Below are 26,927 nucleotides of genomic sequence, written 5' to 3'. Positions count from 1 at the left end.
AGGCTAACCAATGAAAGTAGCCAACATCCAGCAGTAAAGTAGGAATTTTTAAAACTTGATGCATTATTTAAAGTACTCTAATTTTCAGACCTCCTAGCTTCACATACATGATCTTTCTTGGACCAGGTCTTTACAAGAGACACCAGCCTTAAGTCACACAAAAGTGTTCTTTAATCTCAATTAGCCTGGTGTCCTTTGTTGATATTATTCTGCTGTTTTCCCGACCAACAATAATGAATAACCCACAAGCACTAATGAATAACTAACTCCTTTTGTCTCCAAGGACAGCAGAACCCAACGAGAAATGTCAGAGGCCCTGACATTAAAAAAAAAAAAAAAATCAATGAAAATCTTCCCAATTGTATAGCCCTCTGGCTGCTACATGTGCAGTACTTAAGTATTTCAATGTCCTGGACATTTAAATAGTTATGTCAAATATGCTTAAAACTGGGGATAATAAAACCAATTTCCCAGGTGCTTTGAAACATGCGTTTCTACCAGTCTAATGACAAGAAGCAACTGTTGGACCAGAATTCAGGAACTGATACTATTGGTTACATAGTTCGAGCAAGGCCAGTAAGTTGCCACTGCAGGAAGTCTCCCACGCTCCCTCGGAGACTCAGATAAAGGTTCATCTCCACACATTAAAAATTTAGAGTGGATTTTTGAAGGGGAAAGTGGGCGAGGGGAGGGAATTATCAAGGTTTATTGTCTATAATTATGGAACTGGTCAATAAAAAAAAGTTTAAAATGCATACAGGTCTGAGACCACAAAAAGACTACATAGACTAAATGATCAATTAGAAAACTATTTTCTACTGTCTAGGGAATGTTAAACTAAAGTAGTCCTTTCCTCTACTGTTGTACAGAACAAAGAATGACCTGCTGATACTGCTAAGAACCAGGCTGTGCAGTGATGTGTTTTAACTGAGTTCCAGGGGATAGAGGGTTAGATAATAACTGGTCATGGGCATAGCTCAGAAGCAATGACATCCCAGAGTTTCACATAGTTCTCCAAAAATCAGTCCTCAAGAAAAGAGACTTGAGATGTGGAGGGAAACAGGTGATGTGGGGGCTGGAGCAGGGGAGCACAAGTGAGCCTGGGACATCCTGCAGTACCTGCAAACCCAGGAAGTCGGTCAAGGGCACAGAGACTGACTTCAAGGGGAAACCTCATCTGAGCAACGTAAAGAATGATAGCGGTGATGTGATGATACAGTTGGAGAAGCATTTTTAATGAATCCAAGCATTCAGTGATTGTTAAAGGGAGAAGAGCTCTTCTTTCCCAAAGACCAGCTATTCTCATATGAATGTAACACATCCCACAGGCTCGTACCTCTGAACACTTTCCCCAGCTGGGGTTGCTGTCTGAGGAAGTTATGGAAACTCTGGGACATGGTGCTGAACTGGAGAATATAGCGCACCAATGTCAAGCCCTAAAAGGTTAGACCTCCCCTCCCAGTTCTTTGTTTTAATTTCTTTAATTTTTTTTTATTACAGAGAGAGAATGGGTGTGCCAGGGCCTCTATCCACTGCAAACGAACTCCAGATGCATGTGCCACCTTATGCATCTGGTTTATGTGGGTACTTAGTTTCCCAGGCTAGCACGTTAACCTCTAAGCCATTTCTCCAGCACCCCCCCCCAACCTCCTAATTCTTACCTAAGCCTCTGTCCACTGGCTCTGCAGCCATCGGAGAAGCCTTGCATTCTAGCTGCCAGTACTGAGGCCCCTACATACACACACTGGATGCTTCCTAGTTATGACCTGACAGAAATCCTTTTAAACTGTGAGCCACAGTAAATCCTTCCTCCCTTGGCTGCTTCTGTCAGGGATTTTGTCATTGTATTGCTGAGAGGAACACACCACAACACACAACAGCTAGCAAACATGTAAGGAGTGATAAGATCAGGAAATTCCTATCATGCAATCAACAAGGTAAAACTGGTTCAGATACGGACCAGCAAGGAACATACAAGAGGTTGTTGAGAGAACAAGAATACTGGTTCTGAAAAGGACAGTGTCCTTCACAATGCAGTAATCTGGTGTCTGTCACCACCTTCTCTAGGCCAAGTGATCAAAGTGGCATCACACATTCCGGGACAAAGGAGCAGCTGGAGGCCCCTGGGGTCATGTGGCAAGGAGTAAGTACACACATCACCTGTGCCATATTCTAATCTGAATGCGATCGTGCAGGAGTGGTCAGGCAAGCTAGACTGCACATACAAACAAGTGACCTGAGCCACACAGAAAAAACTGCAGGGGGACAGGGATGGTCTGGGTAAAACAAGCCTGAAGAAAGATGACAGCCAAATGTAATGTGTGATCTTACACTAGATTGGCCTAAATTAACAACCTGCTATATACCACATTGGGATTATAAGTGGGGGGAGAAAGTAATTTAATTTCTAAATAATAATGAAAATATAATAAAATATGAAATAATGCAAAATTAATTTGTATATGGACTACATATTAAGCTATGACTGTATATAAGTAATACTAGTATGTCAAAGTTAAGATTCCTCTGTTATAACGAATATATATATATATACACACACACACACACATGAGGAATGCTAATTTAAGGGTAAATTGTCACAACCTCTGGCACTTGTTTACAAATGTCTCAACATACTTGAGAAAAGGATGGCAAGATGCTGAAAAGTAAAGTATACTAAGCTGTATATAATGGTACACTCTATAATCCTAGCACTTGGGAAACTGAGGCAGGAAGATCATTGTGAGTTTGAGGTCTCTAATTGGTCTACGTAGTATGAGGATGACCAGAAACATACTGAGACACTGTTGCAAATATATATATATATATAAGCCGGGCGTGGTGGCGCACGCCTTTAATTCCAGCACTCGGGAGGCAGAGGTAGGAGGATCCCCGAGAGTTCAAGGCCACCCTGAGACTACATAGTGAATTCCAGGTCAGCCTGAGCCAGAGTGAGACCCTACCTCGAAAAACCAAAATATATATATATATAAAATAGCTGGAGAGATGGTTCAGCAGTTAAAGTACTTGCCTGCAAAGCGTAAGGACCAGGATTCAATTTCCTAGTACCCATGTAAAGGCAGATGCACAAAGTGGATGTGTTTGGAGTTCATTTGCAGTAGCGCTAGGTACTGGTGCAGCCATTCTCGTTTTCTCTGTCTCTCTTTCTCTCTCTGCTGGCAAATAAATTATTTTTAAAATGAAGGCGTGATGGCACACACCTTTAATCCCAGCACTCAGTAGGGAGAAGTAGGAGGATCACCATGAGTTCGAGGCCACTCTGGGACTATATAGTGAATTCCAAGTCAGCCTGGGCTAGAGAAAGACCCTTCCTTGAAAAAAAAGAGGCCTGAGGTAGAGTGAAACCTTACCTCAAAAAAATCAAAAAAAAAAAAAAAAAAAGAGGGCTGCAGAGATGGCTTAGAAGGCTCAGCAGTTAAGGCACTTGCCTGTGAAGCCTGAGGACTCAGGTATGATTCCCCAGAACCCATGTAAACCAGATGTACATTGTGGAACATGCATCTGGAGTTTACTGGCAGTGACTAGAGGCCCTGATATGCCCATTCTCTCCCTCCCCCCCCCCTCTCTCTCATAAAGAAATAAATGAATATTTAAAAAAACAGGTCTGGGCATGGTGGCACATGCTGTGAACCCCAGCACTTGGGAAGCAGGGGTAGAAGGATCACCATGAGTTCAAGACCACCCCACAAATACATTGTGAACTCCAGGTCATCCTGGGCTAGGGGGTGACCTTAACTCAAAAAGTCAAAAACCAAGAAAAAAAGAAAACTAAGAAAATACAAATTAATTGATTAGTAAGTAAATATATTATATTAGAATACAATCGAAAGACATATAATGTCAGACCAAAGAATAATTTTTGCTTTTAAGAAGTAGTTCATGGGGCTGAAGAGATGGCTTATCAGTTACAAGCTTGCCTGTGAAGCATAAGGACCGAGGTTTGATTTCCTAGTACCCATGTAAGCCAGGTGCACAAGCTGGCATATGCATCTGGAGTTCATTTGCAGTGGCTAGAGGCCCTGGAGCACCCATTCTCTCCCTCCCTCCCTCCCTCCCTCCCCCCCTCCCTCCCTCCCTCCCCTTCCCTCCCTCCCTCCCTCTCCTTCCCTCCCTCTCTCCCTCTCTCTCTCTCTCCCTCTCTCTCTCTCTCTTTCTCCTCTCTGCATTTCTCTCTTTTTCTCTCTCAAATAGTGTTAAATTACTCTCACTTCATTTGATACTGTTAGGCTAGTAAGGGATTTTGTGTATTGGTGAAAGAATTACTATGTATCCAGAGAGAAGGTTAATTTATTGTTGAGACATTTATTAAATCGGAAAAATAAATACTATTTTCAAATAATTTTTTTTTTCAAAAAGAAAAGCAGTTCATGTATCTAGGGAGATGGCTCAGTCAATAGAGTGTTTGCCTCACAATCACAAGAGCCAGAATTTGATCCCTACTATCCAGGCAAAAATTCCAGACTTGAGCTAGAAAGATGGCTTAGTGGCTAAGGCACTTGCCTGCAAAGCCAAAGAACTGAGGTTTGACTCCCCAGAACCCACATCAGCCAGAAGCACAAGGTGGCACATGTGTATGGAGTTCGTCTACAGTAGCCAAAGGCCCTGGCCCACCCAATTCTCTATCTGCTTCTCTCTCAATCTCTCTCTCGCTCTCAAATAAACAAATAATGTGGGCCAGGCATGGTGGCACACGCCTTTAATCCCAGCACTTGGAAGGCAGAGGTAGGAGGATAACCAAAAGTTCAAGGCCACCCTGAGGCTACATAGTGAATTCCAGGTCAGCCTGAGCTAGAGTGAGACCCTACCTGGGAAAAAAAAAAAAAAAAATGCGGGCTGGAGGGATGGCTTGGTGGTTAATGCATTTGCCTGCAAAGCCAAAGGATCCAGGTTCGATTCCCAGGACCCAAGTCCCACATTAGCCAGATACCCAAGGGTGCACACACGTCTGGAGTTCGTTTGCAGTGGCTGGAGGCCCTGGTGCGCCCATACTCACTCATTCTCTCTCTCTCTCTCTCTCTCTCTCTCTCTCTCTCTCTCTCTCTCTCTCTCTCTCTCAAATAAATAAATAAAACTCATGGACTTTAGAACAAAACTTTGGGGAAAAACAATGCCAGACATAGTGGAGACTATGGGATCGTGGAGGGGCTGGGCAGCAAATCAGCCAAATCGGTGAGCTACAGACCATTGAAAGACCTCATTTCACTGAGAAAACAACCTGCAGTTGTTCTATAGCCTTACACACACATGCAAAACACACGTACACACACACACAAGCACACACACATACACAAGTAAAAAGAGCCAAGCATAGGGGTGCACGCCTTTTATCCCACTCGGGAGGCCAAGGTAGAAGGATCCCTATGAGTTTGAGGCCAGCCTGAGACTACAAAGTAAATTCCAGGTCAGCTTGGGCTACAGCAAGATCCTACCTCAAAAACAAAACAAAACAAAAAGTAAAAAGAAATTTATGCTATGACTGGCTAACTTAAGTGATGATGACTAGATGGGGATCCAGGAAAGCTGTTTGAAAGGGACAAATTTGAGAAGAATCATCCTTTTCTCTCTTGGCTTCCTCCCTCTCTCCCCCTCCCTCCCTCCCTCCCTTTCTTCCTTCCTTCCTTCCTTCCTTCCTTTATTCTTTCCTTCCTGCCCTTCTAGGAAGGCAGCCTCTGGCTTGAGCTGGATTGAAGCAGCCACTGCGCAGCCAAGAGGAACGCTCTATGGTCTCAGACCTGACACAGCAGAGTTGCCAGCCATTAGCAGCAATTACGAAGCAGCCTGTCTAAGAAAAGCAACCCAGTGACAGAGGCCCCAGGTCTCTCAGATCCAGGCATGCTTAGTGTCTCAACACGTTTCTATGATGCCTTTAGGCCCTAAGGAACACCTAACAACTGCATTTATTAGGGAGCAAGTGTTAAATAGTACTTATGTACTATTCAAGTATGTATATTCCTAGATGCTTGAAAAGGTAACATTCACAAAATAGAAAAAATAATAGTGTAATTTTTAACTAATCACAATTTCCAATGGAATGAGCATTTGAACTGTGCACTCTACCATTTCCCAAACCTGGACCCCCGCCATGCTCATTTCCTGTGCACATCAGCTTGTTTTTGTTTTTGTTGATTGTAGTAAAATAGTCTGCCATGGTGGCTCATACTTATAATCCCAACCCTTAGGAGGCAGAGACAAGGGGACAGTCACAAGTTTGAGGCCAACCTGGGCTATAGAGTGAGACCTTGACTCAAACATACAAACAAGAAATATTGTAGTGAGCCACACACAGATTAAAATTTACTATCTTAACTATTTTAGGTGTATAGTTCAAGCTCATTAAGTGAATTCATAATTAACAGTCACCAATACCCATCTTCTCATGTTCTGCAAATGGAATCCTTTACCTACAAAACACTAACTTTTCATTCCTCTTTCCCAAGTTCTTGGCAACCACAACGTTTTCAGTCTCTCCATTTTACTATTGTAAGAACATTATACAAGAGGGATGATACAAAGGCTTATACTTTTATTGCTGGCATATTTCATTCAGTGTAACTTTACTCAAGTATTATCTGTTGTAGCATGTATCAGAACTTCCTTTTCAAGGTTAAATAATATTCTACTATATGTACTTGTTACATCATAGCATGTTTATACATTCTTCCAATGACAGGCTCATTTCTACCTTCTGGCTAAGGTCAGTGAACCACAAACATGCTTTTATTAAAACTGTACTTTTGCAAATGGAACATAATGAAGCTTATTACAGAAAGTCTCAGCTGGGCATGGTGGCACATGCCTTTGATCCCAGCACTCAGGAGGCAGAGGTAGGAGAATCACCATGAGTTCAAGGCTACCCTGAGACTACATATACTGAATTCCAGGTCAGCCTGGGCTGGAACAAGACCCTACCTCAAAAACAAAAAACAAAAAGTGTTGATCTCTAACTACCTCAAGACACCAAAAAACAAAAAGTGTTGATCTCTAATAACTGCCCTAGTGTTTAAAGAATGCCATGTATCCCTACATTTCCTTCAAAATTTAGAATGTTCTAGGAGCCCCCAAGTTCACTGTAGTGGCCCAGTGACCCTGATGCACCCATTAGGACCCTCATCATATGCTGTCAAAGTTACTGTTATTTACATTTATGGTTGAATAGAACTCAACCTTTATGCAAGGGAAGGATTACTATCAAGTGTGTACATCCCATGAAACTTCTCCTGGAAACTCCAGTCTTTGAGTCAAATGCTTCTTCTCTGACAGTCCTAAGGAACCTAAATTCTCTCTACACAACTCTACTGTGTCTCTGGAGAGGTAGTACACACACTCTTTGGGCTCAGAAAAAGCTCTTACACACCACTAAGAAATTTTTTCCTTGGGCGATACATAAATATCTATCACTCCAGATAGGCCCCAATTATACCCAAGTCCAGTGAGTTTACTGGGTTGTTCCAGGAGCAAGGATGACTCAATGGAAGCTGGCTCAGTAGAAAGCTCACCCCAGCACAGGTGCCATGCACAAAGCCCCCATCTCTACAGGTCCTGTACACTTGCAGAGAGCCTAGCTGGAGGGAGAGTATCCTTCCTGCAGAGCAATTTTCTGTATCACCTTTGTTGAGGGACCTTGTGAGCTTTGTAAATTATAGGAGCTTCTTGAACCTTGTAAGTTTCCTTTACTTCCTGAGGTTCAATGATAAGCCTATCCCCAGGAAATAATATTTCAACTGGGAGGGAAAAGCTCCTGAACAGCCTTGGCAACTGCACATTGTCCCAAAGCAACGATGCCCCACTCTCACGACTGATTTTCCCATGAACTCGCCTGGACCAAAGTGGTCGGACATTATTCTTGATGTTTCTGGATGAGATGGTTTGAATCAGCAAGCTGAGCTCAGAAGACAGGGCCCCCTAGTGTGAGCAAACTTCAAACAATCAGGTGAAGACCCAAAGACAAAACGCTGAATTATCCCTGAAGTAAGGACAATTTTTTACTGCTTGGCTACCTTTAAACTTGGACATTAGTTTTTTTCTTGCCTTTGGATTGAAAATGAAATACTGGCTCCATCTGGGTCTAGAGCCTGCTGGCCTTTGCACAGGGACTCCACCACTGGATCTCTAGGTTCTCAGGCTTTTACATTCAGGCTGGAATTAAATCACCCACTCCCCTGAGCTACCAGCCTGCTAACACACCTGGGATTTGCCAGACTTCATAATCACATGAGCAAACTCTTTATAACGAACTTCTTTATTTACATACATATGTGTATATACATACACACATATATGCATCCTCTTGGGTTCTGTTTTCCAGGGGTGCCCCAATTAGTATTCCTGCACAGGCACATGTTACACCCCAAGATCAAGAAAGATCCACACTGCCTGGCTCCCTGCCCCTGACTCTTCCCCTTCTTCATGCTTCTTATTTTTCTCCAGCATCATCTCTCACCACATTCTGTGCCCCAAACCTGTGTGGTCAGGAAGAAGTTCATAAAATGCCACATTAGCTTTCTCCTCCAGGCTTGGTGTGTGCTATTTTCCATACGAGAGTAAGTTCTAGACAGTCCCCTCATGAGCACATGTGCCATGCAGGTGTGTGAGGAGCACACTCACGCACATTTGTGTACACTGTAGCTGCTAGCTCCTCCCACTACAGGTGTCTGCTTAGATACCCTACTTTCCCCCAGCCCTGGACCCCAGACCCACCTATCCAGTGGCCAGAAATTCTCTAAATTCTAAATTCTCCAACAGGCTGTGATCAAGGGTTGTGTTTTATTAGAAATTCTACCTCCAAAACCATGGCTCACCCATAATGTATGTTTAATAATTATTTGTTGAGTGAATGATCAGATAAAGGTCAGTCACAGATCATCAGTTATTGGTTTAATTTAAGGATTATCAACCAAGACCTGACAGGAACAATTCAGCCACTTCTGGCATCATCTTGAATACAGAGATGGTATCCAAGCCATGAGGCTGAGAGGAATAATCACAGCATGTCCCCAACTCCTTATCTGTGAGCATGCATGTTCAGCCATCTCAACTGAGGTCAAGCACTGAACAAACAAGCCAAAAAGGAGCCAAAACACCACTGGAGGAAAATCAGGAAAGGGAACTATTTTTAACAAGCATTGCAAGATGTGCTAGACCTTACAACTCACTCAAGTTAAGCCCCCCTGACTTAAGATCCTGAAGCATGTTTTTAATTATTACCTAGTAATTAGAATTATCTAACAATTATAACCACTGCTTGTCACTACCAAAATAGTATTCCCAAACTGTCTGCTGTTCAGTGTCCCTGAAGTTACTTTCTAGGTCTTAATTCCCTTATCAGTTAAATCAACCACAGCATACAATTCAGGAGCATTGCAAAGAATCACTGAGACTATGTGCTGGAAAGCATTACCATGCTAAGTTATGAAATAATAAATGCAAGTCACTATTATCACCATTCCTGTTGTCAGTCAGACTGACAGACACAAGAGTCTATAAAAGCTCTAGATCATTAGTCAAGCATGAAAGGAGAGATTGCAGTGGGACTCAGCCCCTGAAGGCCCAACAGTGGGTCTGATGTTAGGAAGCGCAGCAATCTATCAGGAACAGACTCTTCTGGATATGACCCCCCCCCCAGGGAAACATTTCCTGTATTAAAAATCAGTACCTCTAGGAAATAAAACAACTCCAAACCCAATCTAGACCAAATACAAATAAAAATCAAGAAGAAAAGAAAAATGTAAAAGCTACATGTATAGTTAGTCTTGTGGGATTTTTAATATCCCCTTTTATATCAACTAATTCAGATATAGGCACTAAGACCCAAGTCTTTGGCTACTTGCCTGATGTAAATCATCACCCACCTTCATTAATGAGGTGAGTGACTACTCAGACGGCTGCTGGTTATTCTGTTTGGTAGTAATCACTCTTAATATAAACCTTAAGACTAAGTGATAAAATATCTTCAGGAATTTCATAACTGCCATTGTGCATTAAAATTGTATATTTATTTAAGACACAGGCTTTCTCTCTCTAGCTTAAAGCACATGCTATGTGCAATATAACTTCATTGAGTCCATGCCAGTTTCTAGAGAGTGTATGTCATTCAAACAGTTTGCTATTCCCCAACAATTATTCTTTAATGTAAAATATATGTTAATTCAAACACTACTAAGTTAAAAACACATTCAGTCTGCATTTCAAATTTACCACATCTTATAGTCCCTCACAAGTTTAAAATACATTATTTCATCCTTCTTGTTGTGGATTTAGTTCAGTAACAGAGCAGTTGCCTAGAATATACAAAGTTATGGGTTCAAGGCCCAGTATCAGAAAAAAAAATATTATTCTCATCCAGCTGCTTTCCTCTTATTACCAACTATATTGTTTTTTAAAAGTCTAATTCTTATTTTTCCTTAGCATTTATATGTACTAAGTCCTCATTCTATTTGTTATTAAAATTTCTCTCATTTTTAATTTTTAATTTATTTATTTGAGAGGGTCAGAGAGAAAAAGGCAGAAACAGAGAGAGAGAGAATGGGTGCACCAGGGCCTCTAGCCACTGCAAATGAACTCCAGCTGCATGTGCCACATTGTGTATCTGGATTACATAGGTCCTGGGGAATCGAACTGGGGTCCTTTGGCTTTGCAGGCAAACGCCTTAACTACAAAGCCATCTCATCAGCCCAAAATTTCTCATTTTTTGATCCTTTCCTTCCAAGACCACCATTCTTCTAGTATTTCTAAAACTAGCTTGAAAGGCAATTCCAGTCCATCTTCTTCCTTCATATCCTGTAGGATACCCATACCTCCAACCCTCATGAGCCAGGGCAGGGTGGCATATACCCCTAAGGCAAGAACTTTGCCAGCCTGCTCTTGCTCTCCTGTCACTGCCACCCAAACTACCCCCTGGTGGGTCTTTCTATCTTACCTTCTCCCCTGTTTCATATTCCCATAAGGTATCACACACTGGAACCCATCATTCATGCCCCCATACACATGCACACTCAAGCCTTTACCAAGCAAGCTCTATTTCATTGAGAACATGAACTTTGTTTCAGACATGAAATTATGTATTTTCTATACAATTTGCTAGCAAGGAAGTGACAGGGAGGAGACATAAACTTTCCACTTTTAAAATTGCAAAAAGACAATCCTACCTTTTCCAGGATTTGGAGGAAAGGGGTTTTCAAACTCTTGATGCTTTGGCTTTAAAGTATGTGACCCTGACATGTCTCCAGCTTGAGTGACCTGGAACCGCGGTTTCCCATTGGTGAGCAATTGTCTCCTGGGGCTCAGGGCAGGCAGATGGATGGGGCTCTCCGTCATGTTGCTCTGCAGAGCCATCCCTACTCCAGAGGACATCTTGAGATGGAGGCTGTTAGCAAGGCTTCCAATAGTGGGGCTTGTTAGGCTGCCACAGGGTGAGGGGCCAGGAGTGCCTGAATGGGCTTGGATGGCAGGAATATGTTGGCCACTGACCATCCCAGGCCCCTGTGGGGTTCCTGATGTCCGGTGGAGACTCATGCTGCATGACCTTCCATTCATTCTGAAAGACCTGCGGCCAGGATGCTCAAATATTCAATGGAACTAATGACTCCCTTCAGGCAAAGTCCAATGAGTTACCCATGGTGTAGGTTAGATGCCTGTTTAAAAAAAATAAACACAAGCTTTTTTAAAGGTAAAACCGAAAAAGATGCAGTAAGTTTTCAAGCTGCATAGCACTACAATCAGGAAAAAAGAGGCACACTTAGCAAACTGCTCTCTTATGTAGAACAAGATCATTAAGTCCAGGGGTCTTTGGCAGGAACCTTCCACTTCTACATTCACAAGAGACATGGAGTATGGATCCCTACATTTTTCTGTTTATCATTGAGTCCTTTCTAATATGGAGGTTTTGGAAGCTCCTACCAATCATTTATTTTGCTCCTTAATGGTTCATTTTGGCTACACTGAGTCTTGAGAAACCGAAAACATCAACTTTCATGAGCTGGGAAATGAATGCTTCTCACTCAGTAAACAAGCACAAAACAGTTGTGACCTCCAAATGAAATAATGGGGACACTGCACTATTTCTGATTTCATTCTAAGGACAATATTTTCATAGTCCCTAGATTTACAAAAGGTATAAATGTAGGCAAGGGAATATGGTAAACTTTTTTCATATTTTCTTTAACTCAAATACTGACAACAGCATCACAGACTTAGATCCACACTGATCCTGAGTTAAAAGGACAGAAATCGATCAACACCACACTCACTATTCCACCTTCAGCTGAGGTCCTGAACAAAAGATGACTCCGCAAGATGTCTTATAGAAAGCACTGAAAAAGAAGGCCCCGTCTAATATTTAGCAATTCAGTATGTTAATGGAACAAGACAGAAGCATGTGAACCATACTGCTGTGAAATTTCCTCTGAGATAAGCAAAATTCTGAAGTGATGACAAAATGCCACTCTTGCCTGTCTGTGATGACACTGGCAGCCCCTGATACTAAATTCCTAAAGAAGACCCTTCCCACCTGAGACAACAGCTCCCCTGAGCAAGTACAATGAGGTGACCAAGTGACATGGTGGTGCCACTACTGAAAATGTCTCAGAGACACATTCACAACCTGTTGCTTGTGTAGACACGATAGTCATGGAAAAAATCCAAGGCTGGACAAACACAGGAAACAAGCACTGAGGAAAGCAGCCATGGCTCACATACCCTCAACTGGCTGATTCTTGTTTTCTGTGTATGATCCACTCAAGGTCTTAGGAGAGATATTTTCAACTCATCTCCCAAATACATGACACCATAAATTATCAAGGGATGCCTACCAAAGAAGGCAAACATTTTTATCATCTTAGGAAATAATATTTAAATTTCAAGTCAAGCATTTACTATGCCTTCTATAGTTTGCTGTGTGAGCTTATGCTGAAGAACTCCATAAGTAATTAGAAATACAAAACTTGGAATGTGTTATTCATTTATATCAATTCCCTGTTTTGCTATGAATTCCATCAGTTTGTGACACTTAATGTTCTCATCACACCCAGTCCTGGGAGATACTCAATGGCTCTTCTCTACACATCAAGCATCTATCCCTCCTGTTCTTCCCTTTACCGCACACCCTACAAATGAATGGAAAGATCAAGTTATTCAAAACCTACATAATTGAAGTTTTCATGGAACAACCAGATACAAAGCCTGGTATCAAACTGGTTCTATGACTGTTTGTTTTTAATAATGGAAATTCCCAAAACCTTTCCTGTTGTGTGCGTGCAGAAGTAGAGTGCACTCCATTCACTCACTCGTTGACTACAAGCAAGACTCACTTAATGACTCTGCTCTACCAGATAAAATGCCCATCTGTTCTTCACTCATTGATAGACTACTGCTTTCTGAGCATCCTGGACTCTGAGAAGAAAGTACTTATTCAGTACCTACTTTAAAAAAAAAGAAAAAGAAAAAGAAATAGAAATATGTCACATTGGCAAAATTTTGAAAATGAAGAATTGTTCAATATGACGGGAAATATGAGTCACTAAGACCAGAATCCAAGTGACAAGTGTCTGAAGATTTTCAGACTGTGCCCACTTTTTTAAATAAGGGAGTCATTTTTGGCAGCAACATCATATACAAGCAGGAATTCTCATCAAAAATTTGGATACAAAACCACATCAGCAAGCATTAGTCTCAGTCATTAAGGTGAGTTTCAAGAAGGAAAAATAAGTAAATGGGCTGAGAACTTCATTAAGTATCAGGCACTAACACCTGTATGTCCTGATTGAATATTTATTTACTTTACTTTTATATTTTTATTAAATTGCACTTCTGTTTTAAACAACTTTAAGTTGAAGTAAAAACAACAAAATGTACTTACATTTAATTACTAGAAAAAAAGCAGCGGCCAAAAAAATGGAAAAAAAAAAAAAAACCCAACAGGTCCACAACCTGTGAGTTGAGGAAAATTAACCTGAAGATGAAAAGAAGCTACATTTGAAAATATGCCTAAAACTCCAGTGTTCACATGAATTATGCCAACTGATTTTTTTCAAGCTTTTTAGACACTAGAGTACAATTTAGTTCTGTGTACTCACAGGGTAATATTCTTTCATATATCTTAATGAGTAAACTATTTTATTTGAAGAAAGACACATGTTTATGGGGTCAGAGTGAGAGCACTCAAAAAGTCAAGAGATCTGAGATCTACTTCTGGCAAACCACAGGTTCCTTGAACTTAGACTTTTCATCCACAGAAGCCTGAAAAGAATGAATATAATTTATCTCTTTGGAATCTTCATACTGTTATTCCTGGTTTAGGATAAGGAAGATTATGTGACACAAAGAATGACTATAGAGATTCTATTCGTATGGCCCTTAGGGGAACTGAGCAAATACAGGAGCAGAAATAATGATACCTGCTCCAAACTCCACAGGAGCTGAGAGGAAGCCTCCCTGAGCTGCACACAAAGACACTAGCTAAGGAAAATGAATATAGTATTAAATTTGCACTTTACTAAGAAAATCATTTCACAGTTCCTAGTACCAAAAACTAAGGAAGACGAATACCATTGAGAGAACTTCTGTGTAGTTAAAAACTTGACTGAACTCTCCAGTCAATGCTACTCTGTCTTCTACCCAACTACTCTCTCCAAGGCTATCAACAGAAAAAATAGAAGAAAAGGAAAGGGAAAGGAAAAAAATAAAGAAGAAAAGGAAAAGTCAAGAAGCATCCAAAAATAAGAATTTAGGGATTTTAGGTCTGACATTTGGATATACTTGGATTTACACTCCATTTGTTCTCACAATGAAAATATTTGTTCTGCTAATGAGTTATTGTGGTGGTTTGATTCAGGTGTACCCCATAAACTTAGGTGTTCTGAATGCTAGGTTCCCAGCTGATGGAGATTTGGAAATTAATGCCTCCTGGAGGTGGTGTATTCTTGGGGGCGGGCTTATGGGTATTATAGCCAGTGTCCTCTTGCCAATGTTTGGGGACATTCTCCTGTTGCTATTGTCCACCTTATGTTGGCCAGGGGATGATGTCCACCCTCTGTTCATGGCAATGTTTTCCCTGCCATCATGGAGCTTCCCCTTAAGCCTATAAGCCAAATAAACCTCTTATTTCCTCACAAACTGCTCTTGTTTGGATGATTTCTACCAGCAATGGGAACCTGATTGCAATAGTATTGTTGGTATGGACAGCGGCGTTGCTGCTAGACACCTGATTGTGTGGCTTTGACATTTGGAGCTGATTTTCAAGAGCAATGTGGATGAATGTGAATCCTTGGCCTGAGACACCTTGCAGTGCTGTAAGTACAGCTTGATAGATTTTTCTGGTCAGAATTGAAATACCTGATTGCAGTAAGAACTATGGACTGTGAGTTTTGGCTTATGAGGGTGAAAAGGAGCTTTGTCTGGACTGGACTGGCAGCAGTTTGTGTAAGAGGCTTGCTGTTGTGCCTGTGTCCTGAGAAGTTGTACAGGGTTGCAGTACGCAGAAATGGACTGGTGTATGCAGAGGGATATGGCACAGAAATGAAATCTTTGGGCTAAAATTTCTGCCTGTTCAGCTCCAAGTGAGAGATTTCAACCTTTGCAATTGGGCCAGCTGACCTGCACTGAGGCAACAGGAAGAAGTTAGACTCTTTTGAAGGGGCCTGAGTGCTCAGGAGCCTATTGTTCGAAGTTGTCTTTATTCCCCCCTGGATTAAAAAATTGGCACCCTACCTGGTGTTTAGGAGTATAAGAAATGCAGAAAAGAGAAGGTCATTAAATTTGCAACATGGTCTTATGTTTTGGAAACAACCATGGGCAGTGTGAAGCAGGATTGCCTGCATGGAGACCCGATGGAGCCGTGAGGATGAACTACGGGTTGCATTGGAGACCCAGTGGATATGCTGGGACCACAAGATGGCTGCTAAGGAAAGCTGTCCACTCCGATGAAGTTTCCCAGGACTGTGAGTAGCCTAGCCGGAGGAGCAGAATTGGAACTCCAGAGATTTGTTGCTGGTTAGAGTTATCAGACTTGGAGATTTGACACTACAGAGGTTGATATTTGCCCTGGTTGCTTTAAATCTTGTATTGGTTGAATATTTCTTGACTATGCCCAATGCCATCTTTTGCATTGTGAATGATTATTCTGTGCCATTATGGTTTTTTTAGGTTATTTTTGATATTATGGCTCAGTTAAAAGACCTTGGATTATGGGGATGTTTGAATATAATTATTATTGATAAAAACTATGGGGACTTTTAAGGTTGGACTGAATGCATTGTATTTTACATCATGTATGGTTATAAGTTTATGGGGGCCAGGGACAGAATGTGGTGGTTGGATTCAGGTGTCCCCCAAAAACTATGTGTTCTGAGGAGGTGTATTGGGGGTGGGCTTATAGGTGTTATAGCCAGCTTCCCCTTGCCAGTGTTTGGCACACTCTCCTGTTGCTATTGTCTACCTTGTGTTGGCCAGGGGTGATATCCACCCTCTGCTCAAGCCATTGTTTTCCCCTGCCATTTTGGAGCTTCCTCCTCAAGCCTATAAGACAAAATCTCTTTTTTCCCCACAAGCTGCTCTTGGTTGGGTGATTTCAATGCAAACCTGGCTGCAACAATTGCAAATCTTTCCTTTTGACCACTGTCGTACTCTTTAAAACACACTCCTGTAAATCAGGTCAGAGAGGAAATGCCTTAACCCCTAATAAAACTAAGGCACTGAACTATTTAAGAACACTACTAATTTTCTAGATAAGTGTAAATTTTTATCAAAATATTAAATCATGACTCCTACCCAAGGCTCCAGGCACTACTCTTCCTGGATTAAGAGATTAAACAAAAGCAATGTTAACTCAACCATCCAAGAAAATTCCAAAAACACAAGTTCCATAATGCCTATTTACAGCCAAAGGTGCCTTCTTAGTAAATATCATTAATAGACTCATCTAGAGCCATAATTCATCTGATGAGCCAGTTAATTATTAATTTTCATACATCATTTCATCTTCTTAGGCTACATTTAGTCTTTGTTGCATTTTCCATTCCTTATGCCACAAGCATTTCTTACTCTACACAGAATACCTGATAATGAGGCATAAAATACTGGTCAGGGAACAAACTGCTCCTGATTATATCTCTCTATCTATCTATCCTTCTATCTCTCTCCCTCTCTCTTTCCCTCTCTCTCTCTCTCTCTCTCTCTCTCTCTCTGTGTGTGTGTGTGTGTGTGTGTGTGTGTATAAAGCTATCTAAAATACTTTATTGATTCTTTTCATTTTCCCCCTTTGCATAATGATTATATAATTTCATTAACATTGTCTTTTCAACTTCACTGCCTTAACTGTTAATAGACCTATGTTATTCTCATGGGCTTCTCCTGTTACAGCTTTTGCAGCCAGAATAATATAGAAATGAAAAGCCTATTGACAGATAATATAAGGTATTCTCGTGCACGACTGCAGTGTGAAACACATTTTGTAATTTAATCAAGGGCAGATAGAGCTGAGTGTTCTTAGATCCCAAGAGTTCCTTTTAATAAGCAGAATGTACCTTGTCCTAACTAACACAGGTGACTGACTCCTCAGGAAAGACTATATAAACAAAACCCAATCACGTAAGTCATTTTATTGGCAACAGTATAAACACTGCTATATGAGATGTCACCAATAAATCAAAATTATTCCTGTCTGCAATTTTAACAAGAGGAAAGTGCAAACATGCACCATGAAGCCTGAGGATATTATGGAGATAATGTATTGGGTATGCACAACATCGTTTCTCTAAAACAGGATGGTCTTATATGATGATAAATTAACCCATCACAAGGCATAGTGGCTTATGTCTGTGAGTTTGCGACTTTATGCAGTGAAACTGACAAATCTATAGAAGTTACGCCAGAAGAGAGCTGATTCTTCATTTACAGAGAAGTAGAGCAAAAACTTGAAGGTCAACTACTAACACGCCTGCATAGACCTTTTAACTCAAATACCCCCAAGGTCTACTGCTGGTAACTGCAACACTATTCCTAGATGTATTCTGAACATGAACATGTACAGATGCCACTTGAGCAATATCACCACCAATAAATGAAGTTAAAAGGATTTCATTCTGACTTCCACTAAGTAACATGAAGATAAATTAGTGTTTCCAAAAGAGATTCCAGACCAGTCTTCCAAAGACCACATAGAAAAGATACTGTAACATGTTTGTACCCCACCTAATAGAAACCTTGTCTGTGGATTCAAACTCTAGCTGGAGTTCAAACAATTTTAGCTTTTATAATTTAACACACACAAAATTTTCTCTAAAATGCAAATAAGTTCTCCTAAGTATATGGAGTAAAATAACTAGCAGGACCATTTTTACATTTACATGGGTAGCTATGAAATTCACAGTATGGGCAGTAAACATAGCCAGTACAGAAAAAATGAAGATGAGAGGAAGAAGGGAAGAGGGGGACAGCCAAGTCCCATTCAGGAATTCATTTTAGTCAGTGCTAACTTAAGAGTGAGGAGCAGCATTATGGACCTTCCACACACTGACACTGGTTACAGACTGCTGAAAAAACTCAGAACCTTCAGGAAGGCACTACTGGAAGGCAGTATTCAGAGTTCAATAACAGCCCTTAGAATGCACTTTCCACACTTCAATGAGTCTATATAACCCTCAGAGCCTCCTAGATCACTAAATGTCACTTGTTTTAGCAGTAATTACTTACAAGTGTTTCATTTACTTTGCTTCAGTCATTAACTCATCGATGAGCACAAAAAGGTCCAGAAAGCTGTGGTCCTACCGAAATGGATAAGTCAGGGGGAAAAAAAAAATCATACAAAAGGAGAATGATGTAAAACTCAGATTGCTTTTTGAGACAAACTGTTAAGTTCAGAAAAAAAGCCATGGTTCGGCCCAGCCCTGCCATAAACATGCTCTCAGTTCTGAGACCTATGGTTAATGGAGTACTCTTTGTGTATGTGTGCGTGCGTGTGTGTGTGTGTGTGTGCTTTTTCAAGGTAGGGTCTTACTCTAGCCCATGCTGACCTGGAATTCACTATGTAATCTCAGGGTGGCCTCGAACTGTAGTTGATCCTCCCACTTCTGCCCCTCAAGTGCTGGGATTAAAGGCGTGTGCCACCACGCCCGGCTGAAATACTCTTTATAAAGCAGTGTTTCCCAAAGTAGGCTACCATTCACTGATGGCCCATGATATCAATTGCTCAACAAGGAAAACATTTTTTTATGAAACAGAACAGACTAGAATAAAATGGAAGCTATCAGAGTACATCAAATGTTTTAATGGTCAAGATTTGTTTTACTTCATTTCTCTGTGGGTGTACATGTCTGTATGCAGACAGTATGTTTGGATAAGATAAAAATGATATTTTATGGTAGGTCACAGATGAAAAGAATAAATGCTAGTGTTATCAAAGCATTTGGACTCTTTGCCTACCCAAATGACAGCTATGGTCAGTGCCAGATTTAAAGAATCAAAGTAAAATAAATGCCTAAGTATAGTTGTAATGAAGAAAGTTTCTGAAATTTTTACCCTTTTATTTTAGCTTTATTTATGAAGGATAAATAATGCAAAGCTGGGCTGGGGAGATGCTCAGTAGTTATAGGCACTAGCATGCAAAGCCTGCCTATGATTCCCCAGCACCCATGTAAAGCCCAATGCAATGTGGCACATGAATTCATTGGTGGTGGCAAGAGACCATGGCACACCCATATGCATGTGTAAATAAATAAATAAAACTTAAAAATAATGCAAGGCTCCATTTTTACCACTGCTACCTGTCACTGTAAATTTGATAAATAAATGACAACAGATCAAACTGACTAACAGGCTCAATATCAAAATAACTGACAATCTGCTTGTCTTCTTCATTGCAGGGGCCAGTGCCCATCCCTGAAATAAAGCCCAGCTCTGAACAAACCAAAGTGCACAAGCAGTCAAACGTTACACGTCTCAGTCATTGAGAACCAAGCCTTTCAAAATGTATTCTTAGTATGAGTTAACTATCAGAGGTGAAAACTCTGAAATGGAAAAAATGAGCACATCCCCTATGATGTCACCCCTGTATTAATTACCTTCATCACAAAAAAAAGTAAGTGCCACATGGCCATCGTTTGGGACACAAAGACTTCTTCAAAAAATGTAAAAGCCAAGTAATTAGCAGGAGAATTTTTCTTTGAAAAAGAAAAGAAAGAAAGTCCCATCCTCATACATACGTAGTGAACTGTGCCAAAATGCAAAGACTATACTTTGTCATTTCATCTATATTTACTGCTCAGTTCACATGAATAAAAAAGCAAAGCTAAAATCACAGGTAAGAAAGGTTAAGAAACACCTACCCATGAAAGATTCTAGAGATAGACTTTATCATTCAAACCAAATGGCTAAACATGCAAAAGAATGTCTATCACACGTGTAACTGAGTGATTTCTTTCCTTCAGTATAGTTATACTTAAAAATGACCAACATGACTATTTTTAGTCCTTGGTAGACAGAAGTTTTATACAAGTTAAATTATGTTACTGACGTCAGGGTGAAAGTATGAACATCCACAACAATGACTAGACCCTTAATCAACATGACAACATATTTATTGAAAATTTTTTTCAACCTTCATGAATGACTCAGCCAAGTTACAGACAGAAGTGGAACTTATTGGTCATGCTGAAAAGGTTGGGAAAACATTAATCTACTTCTTCACACACAAAAATAACAAAAAGTCATACTTAGCACTGGCCTCTGCTGGTTTTCTGTGTACAGTACTGAGCAGGCCCAGAAATGAAACTTCATAGCTAGTTCTGACTCAGAACTGCAGATACCACTGAAGTTCCGAAAGTCGGATCACTTTATCTGGGAGCCCAGAACAGGGTCGGATCTTGTGCCATAAGCCTATCTGCTCATCTGCATTTCAGTAGGGCTTGCTGCCCCTGAAGGAACATATAGCCTTTCATGTTCCTGGCTTAGAGATCACATCAGACAAGAAGGGCCAGGCCACTTTCTCAAGCTCAAGTCTGTCCTCAGATACTTGTGGAGTCTTAGAGAGCTAAGCTTTACAGACAAACCCCTTTATTTTGTTTCCCAAACTGAACATGATCAGGCTGTTGTGTTTTAGCCATCCCATACACTGTCTTAATCTACCTCCATAATGTGGCCTCTCTTTCCACCTTTTTTTCCTCTTATCTCATATTCACTTTATGCCCTCCTTGATTTTTCCTAGTCTCCATGTCCCTGTTCTATAAAATGGATAACTATACTGTAACGCACAGTTCGTGATATGATGCAACAGCGAATGAGCCCAAATGCATGGCTCAGGCCTAGCACAGCTCCTGGTACATGAAAGGATCCAATAAGTGCTCCATATATCAGTCTTCACACTTGTCTCTTAAAACCCCCACCAGGGCTGGAGAGATGGCTTAGCGGTTAAGCGCTTGCCTGTGAAGCCTAAGGGCCCCGGTTCAAGGATCGGTTCCCCAGGTCCCACGTTAGCCAGATGCACAAGGGGGCGCACGCGTCTGGAGTTCCTTTGCAGAGGCTGGAAGCCCTGGCGTGCCCATTCTCTCTCTATCCCTCTGTCTTTCTCTCTGTGTCTGTCGCTCTCAAATAAATAAATAAATAAAATTTAAAAAAAATAAAATAAAAAATAAAACCCCCACCATTCTAACATGGCATTATAGCTATTTGCCTATTTCATCTGCCTGTCTAAATTCTCGTTTCATTAAGCTTTGGGGTCACATCTAATTGATCTTTGAACTCTTCCTAGCTCTTGTACTTACACAGATTGTTTTATATTGTTCTTCTGTATTTTATACTTCTCACATTTAATTTATGCTTATTTTCCTAAGAATGTATGTGTATGTGTGTGAGTGTATGTGCATAAACATGTGTGTTTGTGCATATGGATGGCAGTGGACAACCCTGGGTGTTGCTCCTCAGGAAAAGTCCACTTTTTGAGAGGATCTCTAATTGGCCTGGAACTTTCCAGGTAGACTAAACTGGCTGGCTAGGGAGCCCCAGAGATCCATCTATCTCTGCCTCTCATACATATATTTCAACACCATATTCACATACTTGTATACATTTATTATATTTATTTTATTCATTTTGTACAGAAAACATAGCAGAAGTAAAATATATTGCACCCCACATTTGTCACTTATTGTCTGTATAAATATAGTATAAGTAATATATGTCATGATTTGTGACCTCTGCAACCAGTTTAGTTAAAGCTGAATGCTCCCCAGCCCTATTCCTCATGAATATTCTAGTAAGAAAAAAAGGAAACATAGAAGTTGTATTCCATCTTCTGGATAGGTACAATATTCTTGTCTTAATTCACAATACTCTTGTCTTAATCTTGACAGGCTGATGATCAATAAAAAATCGTAGCTAAAAGTTGTAAAACAGAGAGTCAGCTCAGTACTGAGACCAATCTGCTTTTGCTGCTGGGGTGGGCCCTCACACAGGCACTGCCAGTGTCTTCTGGCTGTCATCACAGGAGTGCCTCGCCTGTGCTAGCGTTCCACCAGACATGTCACCAGGGGCAAACATGGCTTCTATTTCATTGGTATTTTTCTTTAGGTTGATAATATTAAGTAATGCCTGGCCAACTAATTTCTCTAAGCCAAACTGTTCTCATCACATTTTAAGGGTAATCCAAATTATTTGACTTACTAAAAAACTATTATGCTTATGGGAATGGCCCATAAGATGTGTTCTGATGCGGATGCTAATGCTGTTTCCTAATCCAGATGCTAGTTCCACAGGTGTGTTCAGTTTGTGAAATTGACAGATGTGCTCTTCTATAAAGAAATTCTCTCTCAATAAACATTGGCCTCTGTACCAACTCTAAGTAAATGGTAAACTAGGAAGACTTGGAACTTGGGCATCTTTTAATTCAACCATGTTAATATCATAATGGCATTGTTTTGTCTCCTCCTTAGAAGAAAGGCACCATCTTGTTATTTTTCATTGCAAAGACTTCTTTGTGTGCCTTTTCTTCCAACCCTGATTGAGTCTATAAACCAACCAAACTTTAAAAAGTCAAGCCTGAGCCAGAGTAGGCGTGGTGGTGCATGCCTTTAATCCCAGGACTCCAGAGGCAGAGGTAGGAGGATCACCATGAGTTCAAAGCTACCCTGAGACTACATAGTGAATTCCAGGTCAGCGTGGGCCAGAGTGAAGACCCTACCTCAACCCCACCCCCCAAAATATTTAAAAAGTCAAGCTTGTATTTCCTTTTTTTTTTTTACATAATATAACATTCTCTACAGAAAATAATTACAAAAACACAGGAAACGACTTCTCCAGAGATGACAGTGCACACAGATGCCACTTCCTGAATTATCTCCTTCAAAACCTCTTGGGAGAATTGCAAACTAACATTCCACTTCCAAAGATCAATAACTATGATAGGAGAGGGACAATGCAGAAAGAATGTCCTGACAATTTACTAGCAGGAAAGAATTTGGGGTGGGGGGGGTGAGGGAACAATAAGCTCTCTTCTGAAACTATGTGAAGACTACTTTTGCCACATAAATGTGAGCAGAGCTGATGGAAAACATTAATTTCATTTTACTTAACCCTCCTTATTATGTCTGACCCAGTAAAAATTTCAAGACGTCGGAATCTATCAAAAGAACGTTATCTCCTATTTGGAATAAGGATCACTTCTTCCCAAGCAAACCAAGCAACCCCAAGTATTCAACCACGAATAACCTAACTACAAAGGAACTTTGGTGGAATCAATGAATTGGAGAAAGGATGCTCGCCCAGAACAGGCTCAGGTAAATCAAGAAGAAAGGGCGTTATCCCAGCAGCAGACAGAATTAACTACTCACACTTAAGAAAGGCTGAATTCTTCCGGCAAGAAAAAAAAAAGAAAGAAAGAAAGAAAGGAAATTAGCGAACTGCCAATAAAAACCGGTGTTTTGAAAATAAGGCCCACTTCCTTTCAAAGAAGTTGGAGTTACTCCAAATGAAAACTGTAGTGCATTTAAGTATAATACTTAAACTTCAACAGTTCTTAAGGGAAAAAAAAAAAACACGTAGCCTATCATCTCACTCATGTCCGTCGTCTGCAGATTGCTTCAAAGTTTCTGAGCACAACCCCATTGTTTCGTGGTTTTTGTCTGTCTGTCTGTCTGTTTTGGGGAGCTTGCAGGGTGCACCTGCTTCTCAGCCTCGCTGTCAGCAAACTTGAACCAAAGGGAGTAAACTAACACACATCCAGTTTTTTGACAAAAGAAAAGTTTTCCAATTTACTCTAAAAAGTGAAGTCCAGTTCGGTGGGGAAGACACATAGGGGAAACAGAGACTGGCCACCTCCCAAGCCAGAAATCGTGACTCATGAAAGCTTCAGAGAAGACAGGATAGACTGCCTTTGTCTTGGGTTCACCTTCGAACCTAAGAACTGGACACCCTGACTGTCCTGGGTGTGATGGTTGGCTGTCAGGTCTTGGGGGTTGGGGGTAGGACTGAAGTCTCTGTGTATGTTTCCCCATCTGTAAGTGATCTGCCAAGTCCCCTGTAGCTGCAAAAGTTTGTAATGGGGATTCCAGTCCCATAACCTAAGGGGAACTGGTCCACTGGAGGGAGCTGCACAACTCGCCGCTCCTCACCAAGTCGGGGGGGGGGGGGCCTGGAGCCCCAAACTCTGTGCGGATGCTCAAGTTCTAAGATGGAGGCACTGCAGGGGTTAAGAACGAGCTGGTCCCCGCAGTCAGAGGGTCCTAATTGCGGGAATGGGGAACCCCTGCTCCCCTACCCTCTAGTCCGGAAGGTACCAAGCTTGTGCCCAGAGAAGAGGTGTACAAAGCAGAGGATCCAAAGAGGGTGCTGGCTGGACGCGAGGCTGGGGAGAGAGGCGTGGCTCCAGGCCGCGGGCACACAACCCCGCGGGGATCCTCGCCCCCCCCACACACACTTCGTTTGGTCCGCAGGGGTCCTGGCTCCCCGGAGCCGATCGAGGGGCCGGTCCCAGGCGGAGGAGACAGGCTCCGTCACCGAGCGCACGGCGGCGACCTGGTCGCTCGCGGTCCGCCTCCGCCCCTCACCCTGGCGGGTCAGCCAGCCAACCAGCAAGCGGACGGAGCAAAACCAAACAAACTCGTGCCGGCTTCCTGTTGTGCAAGCCCGGCCCGAGCACGTCGGGGGCTGGAAAGGCGCCGCTGTGGGCCGCCAGCTACGGAGCCGGGGCGGCGGAGACCCGCACGCCCTGTCCGGCCCGCGGGAGCCCCAGGGAGTCGCAACTCTGTCGCCGCGCTCGCTCGAGTCCCTCCCCCACCCAACTCACACTCCTCCGCCCGTCGCCTCCCAAAACACTCCTACCCAAGTCCGAGGTCGCGACCTACGGAGCCTGAAACCTTTCCCCAAAAGTGCCTAATTGAATCATCCATAGGATGACAAATCCGCCAGGGCCAAGATTTCCAGACACTTGGGTGACTTCGTCGTCTCCGAGGTGACTTGTCAGCTGCAGTGAGTAACTTGGAGGAGTCTCTCGCTCGCTGGGGCAAGGTGTGTGTCTAGGAGAGAGCTCACTCACGCTTTCCAGAAAGCGGGGGACGGTGGGGGGGGCGCCCCGGAGCCGCCGACTTCAAAAATATACACAGGGTCATTTATAGGGACAGGAGCCTTGAGCAGGACAAAGTGGCCCCCGAGACTGAGACATTTTCCAAACAGTGCTGACATTTTGTCGGATCCCATTAAAAAAATGTAAACGCGAGGTGACGAAGTCTGCGGGCGGCGGGGAGTGTTGATGTCCGACTGCGTGTGCGCGCATCCGCGGCGTGGGCGGTTATACTCACAGACCTGGTTGCTGCGGGTCGTGGGATCTGTGTCCCAACCCGTCCCCAGCGCACCCGCCCCACCCCCCCCGCGCTCCAAACCCGAGGCCCTCCCAGAACAATGGGGACACCCGCCTGGATGAGACTGGACAGTGGGAAACGACCTTCGTGCAATTCCACAAGCACGTGCAAGCTAAAAAGGCAACCAGAGTCCCGAGTGTGCGCCAAAGGCGTCCGGTGTGTGGTCACCTCCATCGAGTCCCACTTCTCCTCGCGAGTTTCCCTTCGCTGAGAGCCCCGGGGTGGGCGCAGTGTCCCCCTCCCCGCGCCAGCACCTCTCCCTAAACGCCCTCCTCGCTCCCCAACTCCCAACGCTCCGAACCTGTAGCTTCAGAAGCGATAAACTTTTAACACCTTGCTGTTTCCAGTCTTTTACACACTTACAACTGACAACCAGCTGATGGCTCGCTGCGTGCGGCTCTCTCAGCAAGGTATACTGGGGTCTCTAGAGAACCTTCGCGTCTAGGGGGCGAGGGGGCGGGGTGCGCGGGTCCCCCCACTCCCGCGCGGACGCCACCGACCCGGCGAGTCCAAACTCTTGCGACTCCCGAGTTTGCTGTCTGTGAGCTCGCTCCGCCGCCCCCGCACTCCCCGAGCGCCTCCTTCCTCCCGTCCCTCTCTCGCCCGCCGCGCACAAAGTTCCTATGGCATCCACTTACCAGGTAACCGGATTTCCACAACAAAGCTGGGTGTCTCGGGCACCCCGGGCCTCCCTCCCCAGGCCGGCCGGGGCCAGTGACAGCGGACCGTCCCGCAGCGCGGCGCACCGCAGCGCGCGGGCGAGGATTGTCTCGGGGCTCGCGGCCGCCTTCAGCGCGCCGCGCGGACTCTGCCTCCGTCGGAAACGCGAATTCGCATCCGCGCCGGCGGCGGCCGGAGCGCGGAAACCCGGCCCGAGCGCCCGGAGCGCGCGCGCGCCGGCGAGGGCAGCGGCGGCCGGGCGAGGAGGAGGAGGAGAAGGAGGAGGCCGGTGGGGAGCGGCCGGACCCTCGGCATCAGCTCCTGGTCCCCACTACACGCGGTCCACACGTCAAGAATGTTTTGACAAAGTTGACTTGCGACTTTGTGTCTCTCCCGTCCGGCTCATCC

At 43.0% G+C, this 26,927-nt stretch overlaps 1 protein-coding gene across 3 annotated transcripts in view; it reads right to left on the bottom strand.

The window, feature by feature from the left end:
• The window catches only part of Glis3 (GLIS family zinc finger 3), a 492,950-nt gene extending 466,371 nt beyond the window's left edge, over window positions 1-26,579 (bottom strand). The window contains exons 1-2 of one of the 3 annotated variants that reach the window (XM_045157705.1): window positions 26,498-26,579; window positions 11,166-11,651 (exon numbers count right to left, since the gene is read on the bottom strand). In XM_045157705.1, the coding sequence (XP_045013640.1) occupies window positions 11,166-11,553 (388 nt within the window). In that variant the 5' untranslated portion in view covers window positions 11,554-11,651; window positions 26,498-26,579. Of the gene's footprint in view, window positions 1-11,165; window positions 11,652-26,160; window positions 26,179-26,497 lie in introns of those variants that run through there. The other 2 variants (XM_045157712.1, XM_045157721.1) reach the window with 2 other exon arrangements.
• Window positions 26,580-26,927: the final 348 nt, after the last annotated feature.

Source organism: Jaculus jaculus, chromosome 1, assembly GCF_020740685.1.
Source record: "Jaculus jaculus isolate mJacJac1 chromosome 1, mJacJac1.mat.Y.cur, whole genome shotgun sequence".
Classification (NCBI taxonomy): Eukaryota; Metazoa; Chordata; class Mammalia; order Rodentia; family Dipodidae; genus Jaculus; species Jaculus jaculus.
The sequence above is the reverse complement of the archived record's forward strand: the minus strand, read 5'-3'. Positions and strand labels throughout refer to the sequence as shown.